The sequence below is a fragment of the Schistocerca piceifrons genome, chromosome 4, assembly GCF_021461385.2.
Source record: "Schistocerca piceifrons isolate TAMUIC-IGC-003096 chromosome 4, iqSchPice1.1, whole genome shotgun sequence".
NCBI classification, from domain to species: Eukaryota; Metazoa; Arthropoda; class Insecta; order Orthoptera; family Acrididae; genus Schistocerca; species Schistocerca piceifrons.
Window position 1 is genome coordinate 565857912 of NC_060141.1, and position 24252 is coordinate 565882163.

Below are 24252 nucleotides of genomic sequence, written 5' to 3' on the forward strand. Positions count from 1 at the left end.
CGCTAACGGAGGACATTTTGAACATTTACTGTAACAAAGTGTTTGAAGTCACGCTGGTACGTTCTGTTGCTGTGTGTTTCCATTCCATGATTAATGTGATTTGAAGAGAAGTAATAAAATGAGCTCTAACATGGAAAGTAAGCGTTTCCGGACACATGTCCACATAACATATTTTCTTTCTTTGTGTGTGAGGAACGTTTCCTGAAAGTTTGGCCGTACCTTTTTGTAACACCCTGTATAAGTCAACAGAAGTACAGGATGCAACCTATCTAAGTCAACTGAAGTATTCCATGCCAATGTTACACTTTTTTTTTTTGCTAGCACTCGTATCCTATGCATCAGCTGACCTATATATATCAACTGCAGAATACTATACTAGCACTTTGTACTGTGACAAATGTGATAAATACAACATTAAGAACCAAATATTGTACAGACATCATACATATGTCATTTTGAAGAGAAACCCTGATTTTTTTTTTTTTTTTTTTTTTTTTTTTCCCTCCATGTATACCGCTACAGCATAGTTTGGTAATTTGCAGATAGTCAGCGCTAGTTGCAAACATGGCGGCCATGCTACAGAAAGGGACAGCTGTTTCATGAAATGGCCTCCCCGATTACCAGATCTCACTCCGTGTGACTTTTTCTGTGGGGACACATTAAAGATTTGGTGTATGTACTGCTTCTACCCCATGATGTAGCAGAGCTCCGGGAGAGAACACGAGAAGCGACTGCACCAGTTGACAATGCCACATTGAGACGGGTATAGCAAGAACTCTATTACCGTATTGACGTCTGCTGGGTCACTCATGGTTCGCATATTGAATGTTAATAAAAAAAAAAAATAACTTCCAGAGTTGTATGTATGACGTCTGTACAATAAGTAATTGAAAGTGTTCCTAGTCTTCATGTACACCCTGTAGATGTAATTTGTTTTCTCCCTACTACATTGCTTTGTTTGTCAACATTTGTCTATATCTTTGCAATGAATCATCTATGGTAACTTGTGGTGTTTTCAAAACCCATGGGTTGTAGTCCATTGTTCAGTATTCCCCAGTTTTCCCACTTTACTTCGAAAAAGTGATTTAACTGATGACTGATGTCTATTTTGAGCTGCTGGCTCCATAACGGTTCCTAAAATGAGGCAATAAATCACATGAAATGTTCACTGTTGAAATGCTGTGGCACTGCTGGGCTAAAATAATAATAAACCTAGTGAGTATGTGGCTGGCGACCACGGGGTCCCGAGCTGAGTCCTGGCATTGCTTCCACCTACTTATGCCAGGCTCCTCACTTTTATCTTTCCTATTTTGCCACCCTCGGCCAACTCTTGTTCTTTTCCAACCCTGACGCTATTAGGTTTCGAGGGCTAGGGGTCTTTCATTTGCAGCCTATACTTCTACTGAGCCGAATATCTCCCGGGATAAGGAGATTACTTTCTATCAAGTGCCAACGGTCTTCTAGGAGGGCAGATGAGCGGCTAGAAGGAAGGGCATTCTTGCCCTTGGGGTGGGAAACTGCTCCTAAAGGCGGAGGAGCCACAAGGTGGCCAACAGCATAGAATGGAGAAGACAACGGGAAACCACTCCATTAAAGAGCCAAGTATCAACAGCTTATGATGGAAAGCTCTTTGGTTAAATTCTCTGGAGGTAAAACAGTCCCCCATTCGGATCTGTTGTGTCTAGGCAAGACAGCCTAGACACAATGAGAGGAAGCCGAAAGGCACGCGCTTAAACTCACGCAGGCTGGCGTGAGGTCTGAAACAGGATACGTAATGAATGCTATAAAGAAAAGTACGTAGCTTCTGGAATACTTAACTTTAATCCACATTTGTAGAACATCGCTCTTGATGATACATTAATAGAATCTCAATATCAATTGAATACGGCGCCTTGCTAGGTCGTAGCAAATGTAGCTGAAGGCTATGCTAACTATCGTCTCGGCAAATGAGAGCGTAGTTGTCAGTGAACCATTGCTATGAACGTCGGCTGTACAACTGGGGCGAGTGCCAGGACGTCTCTCTAGACCTGCCGTGTGGTGGCGCTCGGTCTGCGATCACTGACAGTGGCGACATGCGGGTCCGACGTATACTATCGGACCGCGGCCGATTTAAAAGCTACCACCTAGCAAGTGTGGTGTCTGGCGGTGACACCACAGGATCTCCGGGCGGGGACAACTAAAGAGATACCGAAATCCAAAAGCATTAATGTAAGAAGGATAGCAACATGGAACGTCAACTCACTTCTTAAATGTGGCAAACTGGAAAACTTGAAAATGGAAATGAAACGGATGGATATTGATGTACTGGGAGTCTCAGAGAAAAGGAAGGAATAGATCACTAAAGAAAGAAGGAAATTAAAAAATTCTGTGAAGAAGGAAGACCACGAGAAATACAAGAGTCTGAAAAACAGAATCAACAGAGAGGCAAAACAAGCAAGAGAAAAATACCTTGATGATCTCTGTATTTCAGTTGATGACAACATGAGAAAGGGAAATATTGACAAGGCCTATAAATGTGCGAGACACTGCTTTGGAGACAGAAGAAAGAAGTGTAGGACTGTGATGGATGAAAATGGCAATATGTTGGATGACGATGAAGTTGCAAGAAGATGGAAACAATATATAAGAAAACTGTACAGCGGACCAGAACTGTCTGAAAACATCATGGAAGAAGAAACAGAAGTAGATGCACACAACATAGCTGAACCTATATTAAAGGAAGAGTTTGAACTAGCTCTGAAAAAATTGAAAAACAACAAATAGCCTGGTATAGACAATATCCCAGCCAAACTTCTGAAATCTGGAGGAGCAAAACTGAATCAGGAGTTGTATAATGTTGTTTTCAACATGTATGAGCAGGGTAAAATTCCTACAGACTTCGAGAAAAACATTATGATCCCCATTCCAAAGAAGGCAAATGCTACAAGATGTGAAAATTATACGACGCTCAGCCAAGTTACTCACGCCTCTAAAATAGTAACCTCAATTATCCTAAAAGGCATAGAACAAAAAGTCGAAGCTACACTCTCTGATGACCAGTTTGGATTCCGGAGAGATAGAGGAACCAGAGAAGCAATACTAGCTCTAAAACTAATAATAGAGACATGACTAGATAAGAACCTGACAACATACATAGCTTTCGTAGATGTAGAGAAAGCCTTTGATAATGTTAAATGGGATAAGATGTTTGAGGTACTCAAAAATGTAGTGGTGGTGGTGGTGGTGGTGGTGGTGGTGGTTGTTGGGATGTTTAAGGGGAACTAAACAGCAAAGGTCATCAGTCCCCCATTCCAAAAACAGGCGAGCAGAAAATCGGCGAAGCAGGTAAAAACCAAAGGGGGGGAGGAGACGCCCCCCAGGCGCTAAAAGAACACAAATGCAGCAACAAACACTACAGACAAGAAGAGTACAGAGGAACACCAGACAGAAAGAAACAGAAGAAAATAAGACGGCCGGAGACTGGTTGACTGACCACAAGAACAAAAAAAAAAAGGGAAAGAGTCAACCATCCGACGACACACCAAAAATGCAACAAATATGGAGAGACGTGAGGACAAAAGACACAGAAAGGGAAAGGTGCAGGACCGCCCTAAATTGAACCATAAAAAGGACTGCCACGGATAAAATTTAAAACGTTGTCAGCCATGGAGGCATCGTCACATAAAAACCAAAGGCAAAGTGCCCAGGAGATTAAAAGACTGCCGGAGGGTGCGCAGTCGGGGACACTCCAGCAAAATGTGGGCGACCGTCAGCCGGAACCCACACCGACACAGGGGCGGATCCTCCTGACGCAAAAGATGGCCGTGCGTCAGGTAGGTATGACCGATGCGGAGCCGACACAGGATTACAGAGTCCCTGCGAGAAGCCTACAGGGAGGAGCGCCACACATCGGTCATCTCCTTGACAGCCCGCAGTTTATTCGGGGATGTCATGCCACACCACTCAGCAGTCCACATCCCAAGCACCTTACGGCGCAACACCAGCTGCTGATCGCGAGCCGTGAGGCCGATTTCCAAAGCTGGGGCATCGATCGCCCCTTTGGCCAGCCTGTCGACACGTTCGTTCCCCGGGATGCCAACGTGACCTGGCGTCCAAATGAAGACCACTGAACGACCAGAGCAGGTAATGGCGGAAACAGACTCCTGAATAGAGGACACCAGAGGAGAAGAGGTATAGCAGCGGTCGATGGCCTGGAGGCTGCTCAGGGAGTGACTGCAGATGACAATGGACATACCTGAGCAGGAACGCATATGCTCAAGAGCGCGCAATATGGCCACCAGCTCTGCAGTAAAAATACTGCAGCCAGCCGGCAAGGAGTGCTGTTCAACATGGGCAGCGTGAGCAAAAGCATAGACAGTGCGACCATCAACCAGGGAACCATCAGTGAAGACAGTCTCACAGCCCGAAAATGAGGCGAGGAGCGCAAGAAAACGACGACGGACGGCCACAAGCGGAACCGAGTCCTTGGGTCCCTGTGCCAAGTCCAGACGGACGGACAGCTGGGGGGCGTAGGTGCACGGACCCGGAAGGGAGGCAGAAGAGGGAATGACCCCAGTTCCGACAGCAGGGACTGGACGCGAACAGCTATGGAAAGCCCAGACCTAGGTCGCCGTTCGGGCAGATGGAGGACCATGGCAGGCGACGATTGGGATGGCCCGGCGAGCAATGCACGTGGACAGCATAGTCGGCGAGCAGTCGATGGCGGCGAATCCGCAGTGGGGGAACCCCGGCCTCCACCAGTAGACTATCCACGGGGCTCGTACGAAAAGCGCCAGTGGCAAGCCGAACCCCACAGTGGTGTACGGCGCCTAACAACTTCAACACTGAGGGTGATGCAGACCCATAGGCCAGGCTCCCATAATCAAGCCTGGACTACACAAGGGCTCTGTATAATCGCAACAGCGTGCAGCGATCCGCACCCCAAGAGGTGTGGCTCAGGCAGCGGAGGGCGTTGAGGTGCCGCCAGCACTTTTGCTTCAGCTGAGTAATATGAGGAACCCATGTGAGCCGGGCATCAAAGAGGTGCCGCCAGCACTATTGCTTCAGCTGAGTAATATGAGGAACCCATGTGAACCGGGCATCAAAGACGAGTCCTAAGAAGCAGCAAGCGTCCACCACTTCAAGCAGGTGGCCGTCGAGGGAAAGTTCAGGATGAGGGTGGACCGTCCGATGCCTGCAGAAGTGCATAACTCGAGTCTTGGCTGCAGAGAACTGAAAACCATGAGTCAGAGCCCATGATGCTGCCTTGCGAACGGCGACTTGCAGCCTGCGTTCGGCGACTCCTGTAGTCGTGGAGCTAAAGGAGATGCAGAAGTCGTCGGCATACAAAGAAGGAGACACCGACGACCCCACGGCTGCAGCCAGACCATTAATGGCCACTAGAAATAACGAGATGCTCAACACCGAGCCCTGCGGGACCCCATTTTCCTGTATATAAGATGAACTAGAGGCGGCACCCACTTGCACCCGGAAAGAGCGGCGCAATAAAAAGGTTTGAAGAAAAGCCAGGAGCTGACCAGACCCTCTCGCTGACCACGAAGACCCCACTCATGCAACGTAGCAAGGATGTGATGCCTCCATGTGGTGTCATACGCCTTCCGCAGATAAAAAAATACAGCAACGAGATGCTGACGTCGGGCAAAGGCCGTACGGATAGCAGATTCCAGCCGCACCAAGTTGTCCGCAGCAGACCGGCCCCGACGGAAGCCACCCTGGGATGGAGCGAGGAGACCGCACGACTCAAGGACCCAACACAAACGCCGCCCCACCATACGTTCGAGCAATTTGCACAAAACGTTGGTGAGGGTAATGGGACAATAGCTGTCCACCGCCAGTGGGTTCGCACCGGGCTTCAAGATGGGGACAATAAGACCCTCTCGCCATTGCGACGGGAACATGCCCTCGCTCCAAATGCGGTTAAAGATGGTGAGGATGTGTCTCTGGCAGTCCTGGGAGAGATGCGTCATCATCTGTGCATGGATGCAGTCTGGTCCTGGTGCCGTATCAGGGCAGTTGGCGAGGGCAGCGAGGAATTCCCTCTCGCTGAAAGGAGCATTGTATTTTTCAGAACGACGCGTGTGGAATGATAACGGCATCTGCTCGGCTCGCTCCTTTAGAGAGCGAAAGGCGGGGGGATAAGTGGCCGTCGCAGAGCTATGAGCAAAGTGCGCAGCAAGGTGTTCAGCAATGGCGGCAGCGTCCGTGCAGACAGCGCCGTCCAAGGATATCCCAGGGACACCCATAGGGGTCTGGTATCCATAAATCCGCCGGATCCGAGACCACACGAGCGAGGGGGAGACACGGGAGCCCAAGGATGAGACATACCTCTCCCAGCACTCCTGCTTACGCTGTGCGATAAGGCACGGAGCCTCTTAAAGGCGATGAGGGTCTCCAGAGACGGGTGCCGCCTATGACGCTGGAGAGCCCGCCTACGGTCGCGAATAGCCTCAGCAATCTCCGGCGACCACCAGGGGACAGCCTTCCTCCGAGGGAGTCCAGAAGAGCGGGGGATGCCAGCCTCGGCCGCCGAAATGATTGACGTGGTTAAGACACGGACCACCTCGTCAATGTCACCCTGTGGGGGAGACTCAATGGTTGCAGCGGAAGTAAAAGCTGGCCAGTCAGCCCTGTGGAGAGCCCAGCGGGGCAGGCGCCCAGAAGAATGACACTGGGGCAGTGAAAAATACATGGGAAAATGGTCACTACCACACAGGTCAGAATGCACCCTCCAGTGGAGGGATGGGACAAGCCCGGGGCTGCAAAGAGAGAGATCAATGGCCGAGAACGAGCCATGGGCCACACTGAAATGCGTGGGAGCACCGGTGTTCAAGAGGCTAAGGTCGAGCTGAGCCAACACATGCCCCACGGCACGACCGCGGTCATCGGAGACAGTCCCACCCCATAGAGGGTTGTGGGCATTGAAATCGCCCAGAAGCAGCAAGGGTGGCAGGAGCTGAGCCAGCAGCGCAGCCAAGACATGTCGGGGGAGCTCCCCATCCGGAGGAATGTAAACAGAGCAAACAGTAATGGCTGGTGAGAGCTCAACCCTGACAGCGACGCCCTCTAAAGGCGTCAGAAGGGGTACTGGCGAGCTACAGACAGAGTGGTGAACAAAGACGCAAACCCCACCTGATGCTCGTTGACAGGCAGCACGGTTCTTATAGTATCCCTGATAACCACGAAGGGCGGGGGTCCGCATTGCTGGAAACCAAGTTTCCTGCAGAGCAATGCAGAGAACAGGGGAAACACTCAGAAGCATGCGGAGCTCAGGCAGGTGGCGGAAATAACTGCCGCAATTCCACTGGAGAATGGAAGCAATAATGGACTGGGAGGGCGTGAAGGCGACTAAGAGGCAGACGGCGCCTCAGAGCCAACTGCTGCCACCGGGGGAGAGTCAGCTGAGGCCATAGGAAAGGCCCCCGAGGGTTCTGTGAGGGCAAGATCCGCGGCAGAGGCGAGGATCTCGTCCCCGGAGCCAGGACTATGTACAGCAGGCGGCACTGAAACCGCCGGAACGTCCTTCCTTTTGGACACATTCCGTTCCTTCTTCTCACGTCTGCCCTTAGGGTGAGAGGGCTGGGAGAGCTTCTCTGAAGGAGCGTCGGAGGCTGACGACGACGCAGAAGCCCTACGACCAGCAGGTAGCGGAACCTTCAGCCACTGGCTGACATCCGGCTGGGTAGGAGAAGAAACGGAGGAAGGGAGAGCCCCGAGGGACCCCTTGAGAGAGGAACCGGCAGAGGCAACGCCGGTGGAGAAGGAGGGGGAGGGATCGAACCCCCCGGTTGTTGAGCAGACGTCACTCCCGAAGTAAGCGTGGGGGGAGCGACAGAAGAAGGTTTGCCCCCAACGGCTAAGGGGGCAACAGAGGAAGGCGTGCCCCCAGACATGAGGGGGGCAGACAGAGCGGCATGGCCCCGAGGGCCCACTGAAGGCGGCACAGAGGAGGCGACAACCGCCGCTCGCGAGGGCGACGATGACGTGGCTGCAGCATAAGATGTTCGAAGGGAAGCAGGATACAACCTTTCAAATTTCAGTTTTGCCTCTCGATAAGTAAGCCGGTCCAGGGTCTTAAATTCCATTATCTTCCGCTTCTTACGAAGAACGGGGCAATCCGGCGAGCATGGAGAGTGGTGCTCCCCACAGTTGACACAGACAGGCGGAGGCGCACATGGAGAATCGGGATGAGAGGAGCGTCCGCAATCTCGACATGTGGCGCTGGATGGGCAACGGGAGGACATGTGCCCAAACTTCCAGCACTGGAAGCACCGCATCGGGGGAGGGACGTAGGGCTTGACGTCACAACGGTAAACCATTACCTTGACCTTCTCGGGCAAGACATCACCCTCAAAGGCCAAGATAAAGGCACCGGTGGCCACCCTGTTAGTCTTGGGTCCTCGATGTACACGACGGACAAAATGCACTCCACGTCGTTCTAAGTCGGCTCTCAGCTCGTCATCAGATTGTAACAATAGGTCACGATGGTAAATAATCCCCTGGACCATATTTAAGCTACTGTGGGGAGTGACGGTAACAGGGATGTCACCCAGCTTATCACATAAGAGCAATGCTCGTGACTGGGCTGGGGAAGACGTCTTGAGGAGGATGGACCCATTCCTCATTTTAGACAACCCCGCCACTTCCCCAAACTTATCCTCCAGGTGTTCCACAAAAAACAGAGGCTTCGTCGTAAGAAAGGAGTCACCATCAGTCCTGCTGCAGACAAGGTATTGCGGTACATAAGGCTCCCGCTTGGCACTAGATCTACATCCCTCCCATGGCGCAGCTAACGAGGGGAACGACTGAGGATCATATTGCGCAGCATCAAAGTCTACTCTGCCCCGCTTAGAGACGCTGGTGGCCGTGCGACCACCAGCTTGGTGTGATTTATTGCGCTTCATTGCGCCACATCCGCCCAGATGCCACCTACTCCGAACGAGGGCTCTCCCCAAGGGTGCAACCCAGCCAAAGCAACGGGTACCTGGCCGATATCCCGTTGCCCGGAGTGTCCGTGCCCCAGACAAGATGGGCACATACTCCTTGGCATGCATGGGGAGGAAACAGCTCTGGCATCTGCAGTGCGATCCCTGTGTGGTCAGGGGGCTACCACCAAGAGGGTACATGACGACCCCACCACAACGGACTGGCTACCGTGCTGGATTTTAGGTGTTGAAAGGGTCCACAGTTGTCGTGGGCGCTAAGAAGGGAATTGCGTACAAGACGAGAAGGAGGTAACCCAGAAGACGTTGGGTGTAAATCCCGCCACACGACAATAAGGAACATGCAAGATGGTGGTGCATGATGGACCAATAGAAAAACACCACGTAAGGCGTCCTTCCCCAAATGGCACGCATTAACAACGGAAATTTGGGGGAAAAAAAAAGGAGGTCAAACCCAAGAGGGGACCATCACAGAAGGCCAAAACGTTTGAGACTCCTTTTAGTCGCCTCTTACGACAGGCAGGAATACCGCGGGCCTATTCTTACCCTCGAACCCGCAGGGGGATCAAAAAAGTAGGAATAGACTATAAAGATAGAAAAATGATATGGAACCTGTACAAAAATGAGAAAGCAGTTATCCGTGGACGGACGAAACAAGAAGAGGTGCAGATACAGAAAGGTGTCCAACAAGGTTGCGCACTATCCCGTTATCTTTAACCTAAACATTGAAGAGGCACTGAAAAAAGTAAGGGAAAATTCACAGACAGGTGTAGTAATTCATGGCCAATGAATAGATATGATAAGATATGCCGATGATATAGCTGTCCTGGCTGAAAGTGAAGATCTTGTAGTCCTACTGAATAGAATGGATAAAGTTATGGGGGAAGAATATAATATGAGAATTAATAAAGCAAAAACAAAAGTAATGGCATGTGACAAAAAAGAGCAAGTGAAAGTCCAAGTTCATGTAGGCAATGAACTGCTTGAACAAGTTGATAAATTTACTTATCTGGGCAGTAATATTACCAGGGATGGGAGGAGCAAGGCAGAAGTGAGAAGTAGAATTGCTCAAGCAAAGGCTGCTTTTAACAAGAAGAAAAACATCTTAACATCTGAAGAGCATCAGCCTTGAAATCAGGAAAAGATTTTTGAAATCATATGTGTGGAGTGTGACATGCTATGGGTGTGAAACATGGACTCTCGGGACACAGGAAGACCAGAAGGCTAAATTCTTTTGAAATGTGGTGCTACAGACGCATGCTCAAAATAAAATGTATCGATAAGGTCACAAATGAAGTGGTTCTGGAAAGAGCAGGTGAGAAGAGAAGCTTCTGGAGTTCCATTGTTAAAAGAAGAGTGCAATTTACAGGCCATCTATTAAGACATAAAGGACTCCTGAACACAATCATAGAGGGATATGTCGAGGGAAAAAGACCAAGAGGAAGACCACGACTGAGGTACATGGATCAAATCGTGAAAGATGTGGGATGTAACACCTATAAAGAAATGAAAAGCTGAAAGACACACAGAATGGAGACAAGCTGCCATTGTAGCTGTTGCAAACCAATCCTTGGATTGACCACCACAGGAGGAGGACTGTGCATTAAAGTAAAATAATGAAAGTAGTCTAAGTAAGGTGATTTTTGTAGAACAAGTGTTTTCTAATGCATAATCTGAAATGTGAGAAATTTCACACAACAAAGTATTAAAAAATTATAAACTGACTTTGGTAATACTCCAGAAGATTAAAAAAAAAGCATATCATCAAAATTTTTTATTCATTACAAAAGGTAACTATTAGATCTAAGGGTATTACTATGGTAATCAGCAGATTCTGTTTTTCACTGATTGATTAGCTCTGCTGGGTAAACTGAAGCATGTGATAGGGCTGTGATGAGTTAGATTACAGTGTCTTACATTTCCAGTTTGCAAATTTTTGCGTTTAAATGAAACAGCACAATTGCCTTACCTCTGCTCACACATAACTCCCCTTTTTTTTATCGCAAAGCTTCCCTACCTGCATGAAAATAGTGGACATGTAATATACCATTTCTTTTTCTTTCACACTCATGTGGCGGCAATCCGAGCAACATGTATATATAACCTTGCAGTTTCTTACTTTGTTCTCTAGGAGCCACTGCATTCACGTGATGTGACCCTACTATAGAGCTTGTTGAATTTCTCTTCATGCAATGCCCCCAGTACTGCTCAGAATTTGTCGACAGAATTCGGGAGTTCAGTGACGCTTGCCATCGTGCTTGCCAATCTGCACGAGCTAGCACTAAATGGCATTGTGCTAGCCTTGATCTTCTTGACCTGTGGCATTAATTTCATATCTACAAGTAAGTACCAGATGTGAACACGAACATATCTGTAACGTGTTTTCACAAAACCTTGTTACTTCCTTGTGTCGTTTCAATCACAGCAAGTGGTCAGACTGCAGCGTGAGCTGCAAAGGTTGTCAGTAATGTGGGAGATTTCACTCATAACGTTCCACTGAACAAGCTGTACTGCTATTGGCCTATGACACATAAACAAGTCCACCAGACTGGATTTATGCGATTTCCCCATATTCAACAGAGTTCAGCTTCCTCCATCATGTTATCAATTTTGCCGTGTTCCGGATTAACATAATTTGAAAATACTCTCAAAACTACATGTTTTAAGGCATAATTCATGAGTGTGGCAAATCAGGAACAGCGCTGGTAGCCCTTTGGAACCATCACCAAAAGAAAATATGCATAAAAAACGAAATTATAAATTTAGTTACACCAAACTGTGGGGTAGCTTCCTTGTGCCCCCCCCCCCTCCCTCCCTCCCCGTCTACACCGCAGACCCTGTGGGCATCGGTCACATTTCCACTCTTAGAATGTCCCCAGCCCCCCACCACCTCCCACCAACAGGTTTTCTTCTGGAGCATTACCCTCACTAGAAGGCCATTAGATACAATACTGCTTGTGGCTTATACAGGATGGTCAGAAACAGACTGAAAAGCTTTAATTGGTAATGAGCATTTGAACAAGTGATAACTCACGTATTCAAGGATGCCTATGCACACAAATGGTTGAATTTGCACACGCAATGACCTGATTGCCTAACTTGTCATGTAAGGTTAACAGGACTAACATGACTAATTTAATAACATTTCACTCTTCCAAAATATAAATAATAAAATCTTTCTGTGAAATACCACCTCAGGTGAACTGAACAAACAATACAATCTCAGTCACACTACACACTGCACGTCCTTCTTGCTAATCAGTGTGATGAAATGTTTTTCAAGTTCCATGGACTATTCACTATTTAATCTTCAAGTAAACAAACAAAAGTTCGATGATTGATCAGCGACCATAAGACACAGTCACCGCGTTTTGTTATACAATTGGAAATATGTCCAACCTGTGTGTTAGACATACTCATGGGTGCTCAGAAATTTTTCCTGAGGGTCGGGGTGCAAGACTTGACCGTTTTTTTACATAAATGAGTTGCTCAGTTTTGAGACATGCTGTGCTATAGGAAAATTGAATAGGAGACACAAAAATCATATTACAGCACAGACAATTGAAGTTATTAACTGAATGTGCGAATAAAAGCTCGGTATCCCAGATTTCAGGGGGCAAGTACACCCTATTACCTCCCCTTGTTCTCGTTTAGAGTTATATTGTTGTTAAATCACTACAACTTGAACTCTTGAGTCACTCTAAAGTGTAAAGCATTAAAAGTGTTCAAGTTTTTGGTAATCATCATCATGTTTAAGTCATGTTTCTTTTATTTCAAGTTTTACTGGTCTCAGACACTACAGTTCCACTCCGAAGATATTGTGTGTGTGTGTGTTGGGGTTTATGGGCACTCAACATCAAGGTCATCAGCGCCCTGACACACATTAAAAGGAACGAATGGGGACAGACCTAGGAAAACTGAAGCATACACGCAAAGAAAGCAGGAAAAGAAAGAAAATGCTACATAATAAAGTAAAACCGAAGGAAAGGGAAAACATAGCAACAAGAATGCCACTGAAATTGTCACTGGCTGGCTACTTACATAAAATATGGGCGAGCTTGTCACACAGTGAGCAAATTAAAATTCTCTCCCTAAAATCTTTGTAAAAACATTTGACATGGCACAGACCTTTACAACTTTAACCACATTCATCCGAGTGTTGCCTAAAAGAGTTGGCAGGTCCACTGGCAAGTCAGCCGCGGCCCGCTGGTCAGAAAATAAAACGCAATCCAACAAAACGTGGTGCACAGTGACCTGGACGCTGCAAGCACCACACATTGGAGGGTCTTCTCGCCGGAGCAGGAAGCCATGCGTCATAGGGCTGTGGCCTATTCGAAGCTGAGTGAGGAGAACCTTGTCCATCGATGGGGCTGAAAGGAAGTACACCACACACACGTTGTGGGCTTCACTATATGGAGCTTATTGTCAGTCACTTCCAGCCACTCATCCTCCCACCGACACTTGACTCGTGAGCTCAACAGCGAGGTGAGTGCGTGCAAGGGGATAGCACAGTGAGATACGTGTGGATTGAGACACGCCTCCTTGGCTGCGAGATCTGCCCTTTCATCCGAAGATACTGACAGAAGTCTAAGTAGTCAATAGTAAGTTAAGCTTTCACCACTGAATTGTGAGGTGTGGAGAAAGCATGTCCCCACTCTGAGGAAGGAAATAAAACGGGGAATATTATCTGTCTGCTGTACAATGAAGCCACTCGAGACACGCATGCACACTGATGATAATCAGCTATGGTGTAAATTACACACGGAAGTAACAAGCTTATATGAAAGCATATCAGAGTTGTTTGTGTTCAAACACACTCGTTATGCTGTTTACTTTTCAGCTGACACACAACACGAGTTTGACGTGCTACAGGTGTTAGATCACTAGTGCTGGCAGCAGTCATAAACACAAGACAGTTGACACAAAGTGTACTGATGTTTACCAATAACAAACACTCACTGCAGCCAAACTCGGTAATCTAACAGTTATTGTAAGTGTTCAACAACGAAAATTTAATCTCATATTCATTATAAACTAATAATTGCCATATTTTAACATGAGCAACTTCAAATTTCATGACTTATGGGGGAGGTGGAGTGGGTGGGTGGAAGTCATGCAGTGAAATGATGCATTTATCATCCCCAAAAGGGGGTAGATGGTTGTACCATTCCTGAGTGTCTGCCTATCTTGGCCAGTAACCTACTGCTCTAAAGCGACAGACAATTCAGGGGTGAGGTCAGATAATGATATTTGTCATAAGCCTATAACACAAGCTGATGAGGTCACCTGCAAATGTGAGATTAATACGCACTTGTTAGTTGGTGCAACTAATATATATAGGCAGCTCCAGCCTTACATTTACTCAAGGAACACAACATCAAAACACGCAGTTTATGTCCATAAAGTTCCAAAAAATGCAGTAGTTGATAGATAACTACTTACTGCTAAGGAAAAGATTACAGAGGGTTCTCAAATTGATAGAAAGTCTTTCAACAGTGTCAACCTTTCTTGTCTCTGGTTAGTTCTAACTTAAGTGGTCACATAATAATTAGCTAATATATGATAGTAGCTCCATCAGAAATCTTTATTTTGGTGACAAGATTGCTCTGTGGCTTAGCTTGAGGTCTAGGTTCAGTGAACATGAAATAAAGGTTGGACAGACTAGTACTGTAGCCTGATGTCTACAATCACACCAAATTTAACAACTTTCGTTTTAAAAACTAAAACTGCATGGTAAAATCAGAAAAGCTGGATTAGACGATACACAAATCCCCAAGTGTATTTTGATAGATATTAAGAATGTATCTCATACATAAAATAAGGAAAATGCTAGGGAGCACTATGTAGCATTTGCCAATACTACATGAACCAATACTGCAATTGCAACCGTGAACGATGTGGCAACCTACCATACCTGTTTCTCTGTAGTAGAATAAGTGGTGGTTGCTGATCTGCAGTGTAGCCTGAGGTTTAGGTTAGGTTGCAACATGATAATCTGGATGCAAGTTGGCGAAGCCAATAAATGTGAAAGCCAAATAAAGGTCGTGGTGAAGGACTCACCTGTAGCGTAGTCTAACGTTTAGGTCACTGCCGTATTTAAACATGCTCTTCCATGTTTAATGTACTTTTCACTGTGAAAACTAAAACTGCAAGGAAAATTCCAAAACCTATAAATAACCAACAAGTCTCCACCGAGTATATTCATGCATATTATGCCCATATAATACACCTCCAGCCTTATATTTAGCTCAAGTAAGACATCAAAACTACTAACAAAACAAAAATCCCCATAACATTTGAATACAGCATTAATACTGTTGCGAAGCAATATGAGCCTAAAAGGACCATGAAGATAAGATATTTTTCGAGTTATGCAGAGACATATATTTTATTCTCACACCATTTGTGAGTGAAACAGATAGGAAATAACTAACAATGGTGCAAGGTATATCTGTCATATGCCATGTGATGGCTTGCAGAGTATGTATGTAGATATAACTTTTACACTGTTCTTCGTCTACTGCAGACTACTACTTGAAATTACAGTTATATTTATAAGTATGCCTACCTGGTTTGAAGCACAAAAAATGATTAGGATTTAGTCATGAGAAACGGTAAGGGAGAAAGAGCTCACTCTCCCACAAATTGCTCCTCTTCCCAATGCAATCTAACTCCACAACTATGTTCATCACATCCCATTGCTCTCGAGAAGAAGAAAATGTACTTCCTGGTATGATGGACACAAACATCAGACTACTGGTTTAAAGTAAAAACCAGGGCCAACAATGCAGCATGTGTGTAGCATCACTCACTACCATCTAATTTTACTACAAAGAATTTACATGAGAAGTGTATGGCCACGGAAGGTTACCTTTGACTACGTACAAAAATTACTGTAGGCCTACAACCAGATTACTTGCATATGATATTGAACCAATCTCAATCATACACGTTTTGCTGCTACAAAATGTTTCCCCCTGTAGTAAATAATTGTGAACAAAAACATGTAACCCCATTATTGGAACAAGAATCAAAACACTTCCAACAATTGTACAGGAGTGTGGATTGTAAGATGTGCACTATACTACTGGCTCTGTCTCACCTGAAAGCAAACATCGAGTACGGCATTGTCATGTGAATATTTCAACCTCATAGTATTGGTTATAACGTCGTAAAGACGGACTGTTGAATCCCATGACGATACGAGTAAAAACTGCGCTGAATTTGGTCCAAACTTGACTGAAGAAATGGCGTCTTCTGGAGGGGTCTTCAGTTTGAATTCCGTTCGGGATTCTGTCATTTTTCCCTGAGAAAAAAATAATGAACTAAGAAGAAACACGTGTATTAAATTTTCAACCACAAGTGTTTTTGCACGGAAACTTTCAAAATAGGTATTTGCAGCTGAGACACAACTGACAAATAATAAATAAAAGATACAAACTGTTAGCACACTCAATACGTCGCTCGTTTAACAACTAAATGTCACATTATTACACTTTAACCGGCAATGGTACGTTCCCGCATTACCAATTACCTTAAATCGTTTTTGTACCTGCAGAATATCTCAAAACGCCGGGGTACGTTCACAATAGAATGCTTTCGTTTTATAGACACATACATTCAATCCGTACTTAAGATCTTTCCCTCACTCTTCGTTCACAATATCAAGTTTATCAACAAATTCGAAATTGAATGGCAAATATCTCTGGTCACCGATATCCTACATTTCCAGAGATCATTATTTTGTAATGAGCGAGGTCTACCTTCAATTAATGTACTATACTATATGAACATTGGTGTTTCCATAGATGTTACCTATAAAAATGTTGATGATGACAATACGGGATCAAAGATATTACTTTGTAAACTATGATGTTTGTGTTGTATAACTGAGGTTTAAAGGAACTGTAGTGAACATTATTTAGGAGTGCAAGCGGCGTTTTGATTAGTAATCGCTGTTGACACCACCAACACGTATTAGTGCAACGCTTTACGTTTTTTCCAGGATTATACAATTGTCCTCCCATGACGGTGGTATGGTTGAGGAAATATGCGGCTATTGTGTACTGTGATGCTTCTCAGTGTTAATTCAGAGCGGATTGGACAATTATTTTCGAATGATTATGAAGAAGGAGTCTCATCATGAATCTCATAAAAGTTTTGTTCATTGCGTGAACCAGTGTGCTATATACATGAAAATAATACAGTACATTGCTTTCATCGTGTAGCTTGTTTTCTGAGTGCTGTGACCATTATGTGATTTTATTGCAGCAAATGCTGTATAAGAATCACCAGTGCATTTCGTTTAACAATGCTATAGACCAATGGAGGCCACTGCAGTGGGTGAATAAGGATACAGTCCCGTCAACTGTTCGAAATGTGTACCATTTCAGTGTTGATTCTTTCTATGTACATAAATAACCACTCTACTGGAATGACCACTGTGTAATCCCATACACACTTAAGGTAAGTTGTTTCATACTATAGCTCAAGAAATTATGAGTGTAGGTAGTGTTTCCTATGCCTTTCAGCTGTGTTGCTGTTGTAATTCCAGAAAAATTTCTCTTGTGCACTAATCTGCCCATCGAAATAAAAATATTTGTAAAGTGAAGACTTGAACCCAGAAATAAGCCTCAGAAATTACTTCTACATGAGAAAACCAAACATTTGTTCTAAGATCTCTGTCTGACACATTTTTATCTTGTCTGTATTGTGATATAAAGATGGTGACAGGATTCCTGATAGGGTATCTCACCCATTGGTCCCTTCTGATAATTCTTTCTCTTACTTTCCAGTTCTTTTTATAATCATCTTTGTTGTATAAGTAACTTGCCCATTTAATTTTGAGCAATTGTAGATTAAGAAATAATGTTGTCGTAGTGCAACATACTTAAGCGTAGTTGAGCTAAATTCCCAAGTTGTGATAAAGGTGGGTTATATTTTTGTGGCTTTCCATTAGGTAATTCTCTTGTGAACTTACATTTTCCAGTCTGTAAGGTGCATATAAAAAGTTTTATAAAAGTAGATGGTGAATATGTTGAAAGATATGGTCACCTGTATTGAATTAATGTTAAAAACTTGTCATTGAACCTAATGAAATCAGAGTTAAATGATATTGATATGTGTTCCAAATTCTGGCTGTATCAGCAGTGTAACAGCAACCACAACTATTCATACGAAAAAAAACCACCTACAACTACAAAAAATTAAACCGAGACCACAATACCTCAAAAATTCAAACATCCCTATGTAAATTAAAACACATTCAGTACACAATAGATACACAAAACATTACAACTCGAGAAAAATAGACCCCAAAAACCAATTACTTACCACCAACAAATGTAGGCACTGCAAAGTAGGACAGCCATCCCAAACACACACACAGATAGACACACAGAGGACGCCATCAAACACAACTAGCTGATATCTACAAACACAACCGACTCATAAACTCCGCACCATAATGACGTCACACGCCACAACACCCTTACGTCATGAGTGAAAGCAGAAGGGTAGAATCGGACCCTGAAAATTGGTAGTTTAATGCAAATTATTTTGGGGGCATACTGAATCCGCGACAAGATATGTATATACAACTCAGCACTTTGCAGGAAATTACAGAGACTTCTTTCTGTACTCTTTGCTTCTTTATTTTTAAGGAAAGGCTGGTACGGTCTGAGTAGCTACTCTATCAGTGATGATGAATTTCAAAAATGTGTTTTAAGAACACAGAGATATATTGCTATTGAGTACCTTCATACTTTTACATGAGAAATTTCTTCCTCCATAAACTTATTTTTAGAGTGCAGAAACCCTTCTAGTGCTACACCATTATTGATGCTTATCCTGTCTGCCACATAGACAAGATTGAAGAAACAGGTTATTAAGACAGACTGTTGGTTTCTGTACCTGTGGAGAGAAAGATGACATGCATTTCTTCAGCTTTAGATAAAAGAAAAATTTTGCTATCATCATCATGGACAAGTTATTTTTGAAACCCATTTGAGCAACGTGCGTGTCTGTCAGTGAGGAGAACACTGTGCCATATTATGCTTCATAGTCAAATTGTTACATCAAATTAAAAGGAGAACATTAATTTTAAAAAAAATTATGATTTCCTTCTACTGAGTAGATGGTTCCAAAACGACCTCCGTTCTTTCTGGCACGTACTGCAGTTACTTGGGTTATAAAGTTGAATTTTTTCCAAGTAGTGAGTTTCATTTTGAGTTTACTAAAAATAGGCATAAACATTCATCGGATTTATAAAATGTTGTGGGTTTGTTGATGGTATGGACTTCACTGCCTCTTAGTTGTTTTCTTTTTGTCATTTTTTTCTCATAGTGAGTAACATCTATTGGTGTCAAAAATTTGAAATTTTTTTTAATTTATTTTTATATACGTACAGTATCATATGTGGCTATGCTACTAGGGAATATGACTTTTCTGTCATTTTGATATTGATGTAGCCTGCTGCTTTTTACATTCCATTTTGTAATTTGTATATGGTTTTCTTTTGCAGTCATGACAATGGAGAGGCGTATAAAGTTAAAAACTCTTAACAGCCACATTACATGCAAGATCTGCCGTGGTTATTTGATAGATGCAACAACAGTTACGGAATGCTTACATACCTGTGAGTACAATATGCTAATGAAATAGTGACGCTAACTTTGTTGGTTCTTAAGATTCTAATATCCAAAATTTTAAATATCTATGTTTAAGAAATATTTTAGTTACAGCTTAACTTCATATAGGCCCTAATGATTTAGAGAAAGTTGTCGAAGGAAATTGTTAGTGTTGTCTTTAAAGAAACAGTCTTGACATTTGGCTTAAGTAGTTTAGGAAAAACCACTTATACCTGAATGATTAGACAGTAATTTGATCATCAATCATGCCAAATATGCATCCAGTATCAACAGCTGTAGATTGGTTGGAACTACTGACACAAGATGTTGGCTGTGACCTGTACTGTAATGATGTTGTGGTATGTGATGTTATACATGCTGAATTAGAGATTTAACAGAACACTGACACTATTTATTTTGTTTTTGTATCATTTTGTGGAATGTACGTTGGGTTGAAAGACTGATGTGTAGTGTAGCCCAAGGTCTTGATCAGGTTGGAAGATACTGTTGGGTTGTCAAAGCCTTTGGGTGTGATGTCATGAGAAAAATCATCACTTGTGCCAAAATCATCACTTGTGCCAAAATCATCACTTGTGCCAAAATCATCACTTGTGCCGAGCTCATTTGTCCTTTTCTTGTACAATATCCTGTGAACCATTGATCGAGTGCAACAGGAAGATTCCATATTCCTAGATGTCCAGAAAGTATTGACACATTATCATACTGCCAACTGTGAGTACAGATCTGAGCATATGTGAGTGGCTCGAAAACTTTTTTAAAAAGAAAACCCAATACATTTTCCTGGATGGCAAGGATATCATGGGGGATGAATGGCAGCTTGCTGTAATTATGATAAAAATCTACTCTACTGGAGGAAAAACAATTCTGTAACAGTCCAACACAATATTAAGGTATGCTCTTGACATAACCACATCAATTAAATGTTTAGGCGTAATGATACAAATCAGTATGAAATGGAATAAACACATAAGGTTGGTTGGAAGGAGGGTAAGTCACTGACTTCGGATAATTGGTATAATTATAGAAACATGTAGCTCATCCATAAAAGTGTGTGTATAGAATGCGTGTTTGACCCATTCTTGAGTATTCTCAAGTTTTTGGGATCCCCACCAGGATTGGTTCAAATGGCTCTGAGCACTATGGGACTTAACATCTGTGGTAATCAGTCCCCCAGAACTTAGAACTACTTAAACCTAACTAACCTAAGGACATCACACACATCTATGCCCGAGGCAGGATTCGAACCTGCGACCGTAGCAGTCGCACGGTTTCGGACTGAGCGCCTATTCCCCACCAGGATTGATAAAGGAAAACATTAAAGCAGTTCAGGGGCATACTGCTATATTTATTATCTGTAGGTTTGATCAACACATGAGTATTACAGAAATGTGCTTTGAACTCAAGTGGGACTTTCTGGAGGCAGGGGAGAAGACATTCTTTTCATGAAATACTATTGAAAAAGTTTGTAGACACAGTATTTGTGACAGACTGTGGAATAATTCTACTACCAACAATGTGTATCTCACATAAGAACTGCAAAGACAAGGTAAGAAAAATAACAGCTCTTACAGTAACATTTAAACAGTCATATTTCCGTCACTTCCTTTGGATAGTGAATAGGAAGGGGAATGACTAGCAGTGGTATAAGGTACCACCACAGTGCACCTATGGTGGCTTGCAGAGTAAGTGTATGGACATGGATCTATAATTCATGTTAGGGTGCTTATTGGGCTTCAATAGGTAATTCATATCTGCCATTTTGATGAGGTCATGGGGTTGAAGCAGACAAATGGTTCCAGAATGAGATTTTCACTCTGCAGCAGAGTGTGTGCTGATATGAAATTTCCTGGCAGATTAAAACTGTGTACCGGACCGAGACTTGAACTCGGGACCTTTGCCTTTTGCTGGTAAGTGCTCTACCAACTAAGCTACCCAAGCACGACTCACACCCCATCCTCACAGCTTTACTTCTGCCAGGTCTCGAGATTGAGTCTCGGTCCAGCACACAGTTTTAATCTGCCAGGAAGTTTCAGACAAATGGTATTTGCAGGTTCATTATTTGCATCACTGTGCCACCTCTGTCAGTTGAGGTGTTGCACCATTAAAAATAAATAAATAAAATAAAATGGTAGTGTTATACACATACTTTCACAATGTGCAGTGACACTATTCAGTTTTCACAAGACTCTAATATTATCTACATGTTGTCAAAGTAATGAAAAACAATTTATACAGTAAAATAAACACACTTAAATATCAGCAATCACAGACCCTGAAGATCATGCACCAACATCACAGTGTGTCTCTACAGATGATGATCTTGTGCACTTTGTACCCAGTTCTCACGGAAACCCAGCTGCTGGATGCCCTTCTGTAGTTCATCCTCTGATCGCTTCCTTGGTCTTCCAATTGGACGGTTTCCATCAGGTGGTCTCGTAAACACAGTTTTGGCCTGTCTGGTGTCTACCCTCCAGGCAATGTGTACTGCCAGGCTTATTCGCCATGCTTTCATTTTCTGCACAATGTTCGGTTGTTTCATCAGGTCGTAAAGTGCCTGGTTCTTTTTATGTCTCCATGTGTTCTCTTCGGGAATTGGTCCAAAGATCTTTCTCGTGATTTTACGTTCAAAGATAAACAGGTTCTCTTCATTTTTCCTTTTTTTGTGGTTTGTAAGGTTTCTGTCTTCTATAACAACACTGGTGCTATCGCTACACTATAGGCTTCAAGTTTGGTAACTGACAAATTTTTTGATGACACTATCTGCTTCAGACTGAAATAAGTTATAGACCCATTGTCAATACATAGATTAATTCTTTGTTTTAGATTATTATGCTAGTTGAACCAAGTGCCAAGGTATTAAAAATTTTCGACTTTGGCCATGTTCCATATTCTTTCCTGTAATGGGGTATTACTTAGGGCTTCTCTGGATACTTCTGTTATTTCACTCTTCTCCGCACTAATCCTTAGTCCAATTTTTGTGTCCTCTCTTCCTCTGAGCGTGCTATGGCTGCAATGTCATCTGCATATCTCAATAACAGTGTTCTACCATTCAGCTTCAGCCCTTTGCCTTCTCTTTTCATTTCCCAAATCACTTTCTCCTGGACAAAATTAGAAAGCAGTGGTGAAATGGCATCACCTTGTCTCACAGCTGTTGTGATGCTGGATTCCTTGAATAGCTCCCTCTGCTATTTCACCTTGGTTTTTGTGTTTGCTTCACCAAATTAACTAACATCCTTGGTATACCAGGACCCTCAGGATGCTACACATAATTAGCCTGTGTATACTATAACAAGCCTTTGAGAAATCTACAAATGTTACCAGGAATGGATGATCGAATTCCTAGCACTTCTCCCAGTTTGTCTCGTGGTGAAAATTTGATCCATGATTGGTCTTTCTGTCTGAAAACCTGCCTGGTACGCATCTTCAGCAAATGGCATAAGCTTTTCAAGAAGTATTAGTGGTAGTATTTTGTATGGTAGGCTTAGCTGAGAAATAACTTTGTAATTGCTAAAATTTGTTCTACTGCTCTTTTGTGCAGTGAGTTGTTAGTAGCTGACTTCCACTCATGGGATCTCTTCTTTTCTCTTACTTCACTTATCTCTGTCTGGAGTGTTTTGCCTGCTGCCTTAAACATCTCTGTCATTATCCTATCTTCTCCTGGTGCTTTATTATTCTCCAATTCCCTAATTGCTCCTTCGATGTCCTATTGAGTCACTTTAATTTATTCTTCCTCTGCACTGTCTACAATTCAGCAACTCTTCAAAATATTTCCTCCACCTGACCAGAATCCTTTCCTTGTCTGTTAGCATATTTCCGTCCTTGTCATTAATAACCAGTGCCTCATTTCTATGACCATTCCTCACATGCAAGGATAAATTACTGGATTCAAATTCATGGTATTAAAACTTGAGCATTAGAATTAGAGGTAATACTATTGGATTCTGTACATGCATCTGTTTCAGCTGGCAGTGTAATACTACTCACCACAGGTGAGCCAGCAGTTGTGTTCAAGTTGGTAGACTTGCTATTAACAGTTTGAATATTCACATTTACAGTATTTAGTCTGTGCCATTTTCAGCAATTGCTGGCGAGTTGCAACTGTAATAAGGGACAATAACTTGGCTTCTGGTTCTAGGTTTGTGCCTTGAAGTGACAGTTCTTTATAACTACCTGAGGGATAAGTGTAGATTAAAGAATGCTCCAGACATGAAGTCTTTGTCCCCCAAACGGTGAATGACCACCTTTGTGTGTAAATTGTGTGGAACACTATCTTCCACATTCACTAGATTGCCCTTTTTTTTTTTTAAGGGAAATACGAGATTTTAAATTGATTGACCGCCTGTGATATACTGAGGCAAGGAAAACATAAGAATGCATGTAACCAGTTGACATGATGACCAATTATCCAAAAGTTCCAGCTATCACCCTGCTTACCCAACTTTTTCACCCCTCTTGTGGTTCCTGCAGAACCATCTTTACAACCCTGCCAAAGAAGCAACTTCATCCTCCAACATATACCAAAGACAATGCTCCCTCTTGGGACCCCTCTCCCCAGAATTTCACAGATCAGAAGCCAGACACCAGCCAGTGGCTGAAGGAGAAGAAGAAGAAGAAATCTCTTGAAAAAACTATTCTGGTGGTCCTGGAGGTGCCAGGTCCCCCCA

General features: G+C 43.7%; 2 protein-coding genes across 3 annotated transcripts in view; one reads left to right on the top strand and one right to left on the bottom strand.

The window, feature by feature from the left end:
• LOC124795410 (mitotic checkpoint protein BUB3) overlaps window positions 1-16657 on the bottom strand; it is a 76180-nt gene extending 59523 nt beyond the window's left edge. Inside the window, exons 1-2 of one of the 2 annotated variants that reach the window (XM_047259431.1) lie at window positions 16474-16657; window positions 16042-16245 (exon numbers count right to left, since the gene is read on the bottom strand). In XM_047259431.1, coding sequence (XP_047115387.1) covers window positions 16042-16239 — 198 coding nt within the window. In that variant the 5' untranslated portion in view covers window positions 16240-16245; window positions 16474-16657. The remainder of the gene's footprint in view (window positions 1-16041; window positions 16246-16473) is intronic. The other variant, XM_047259430.1, reaches the window with a different exon arrangement.
• A 94-nt stretch (window positions 16658-16751) lies between these two features.
• Window positions 16752-24252, top strand: part of LOC124795411 (polycomb group RING finger protein 3) — a 57653-nt gene continuing 50152 nt past the window's right edge. The window contains exons 1-2 of the mRNA XM_047259432.1: window positions 16752-17405; window positions 19462-19575. Of these exons, the coding sequence (XP_047115388.1) occupies window positions 19464-19575 (112 nt within the window). The 5' untranslated portion in view covers window positions 16752-17405; window positions 19462-19463. The remainder of the gene's footprint in view (window positions 17406-19461; window positions 19576-24252) is intronic.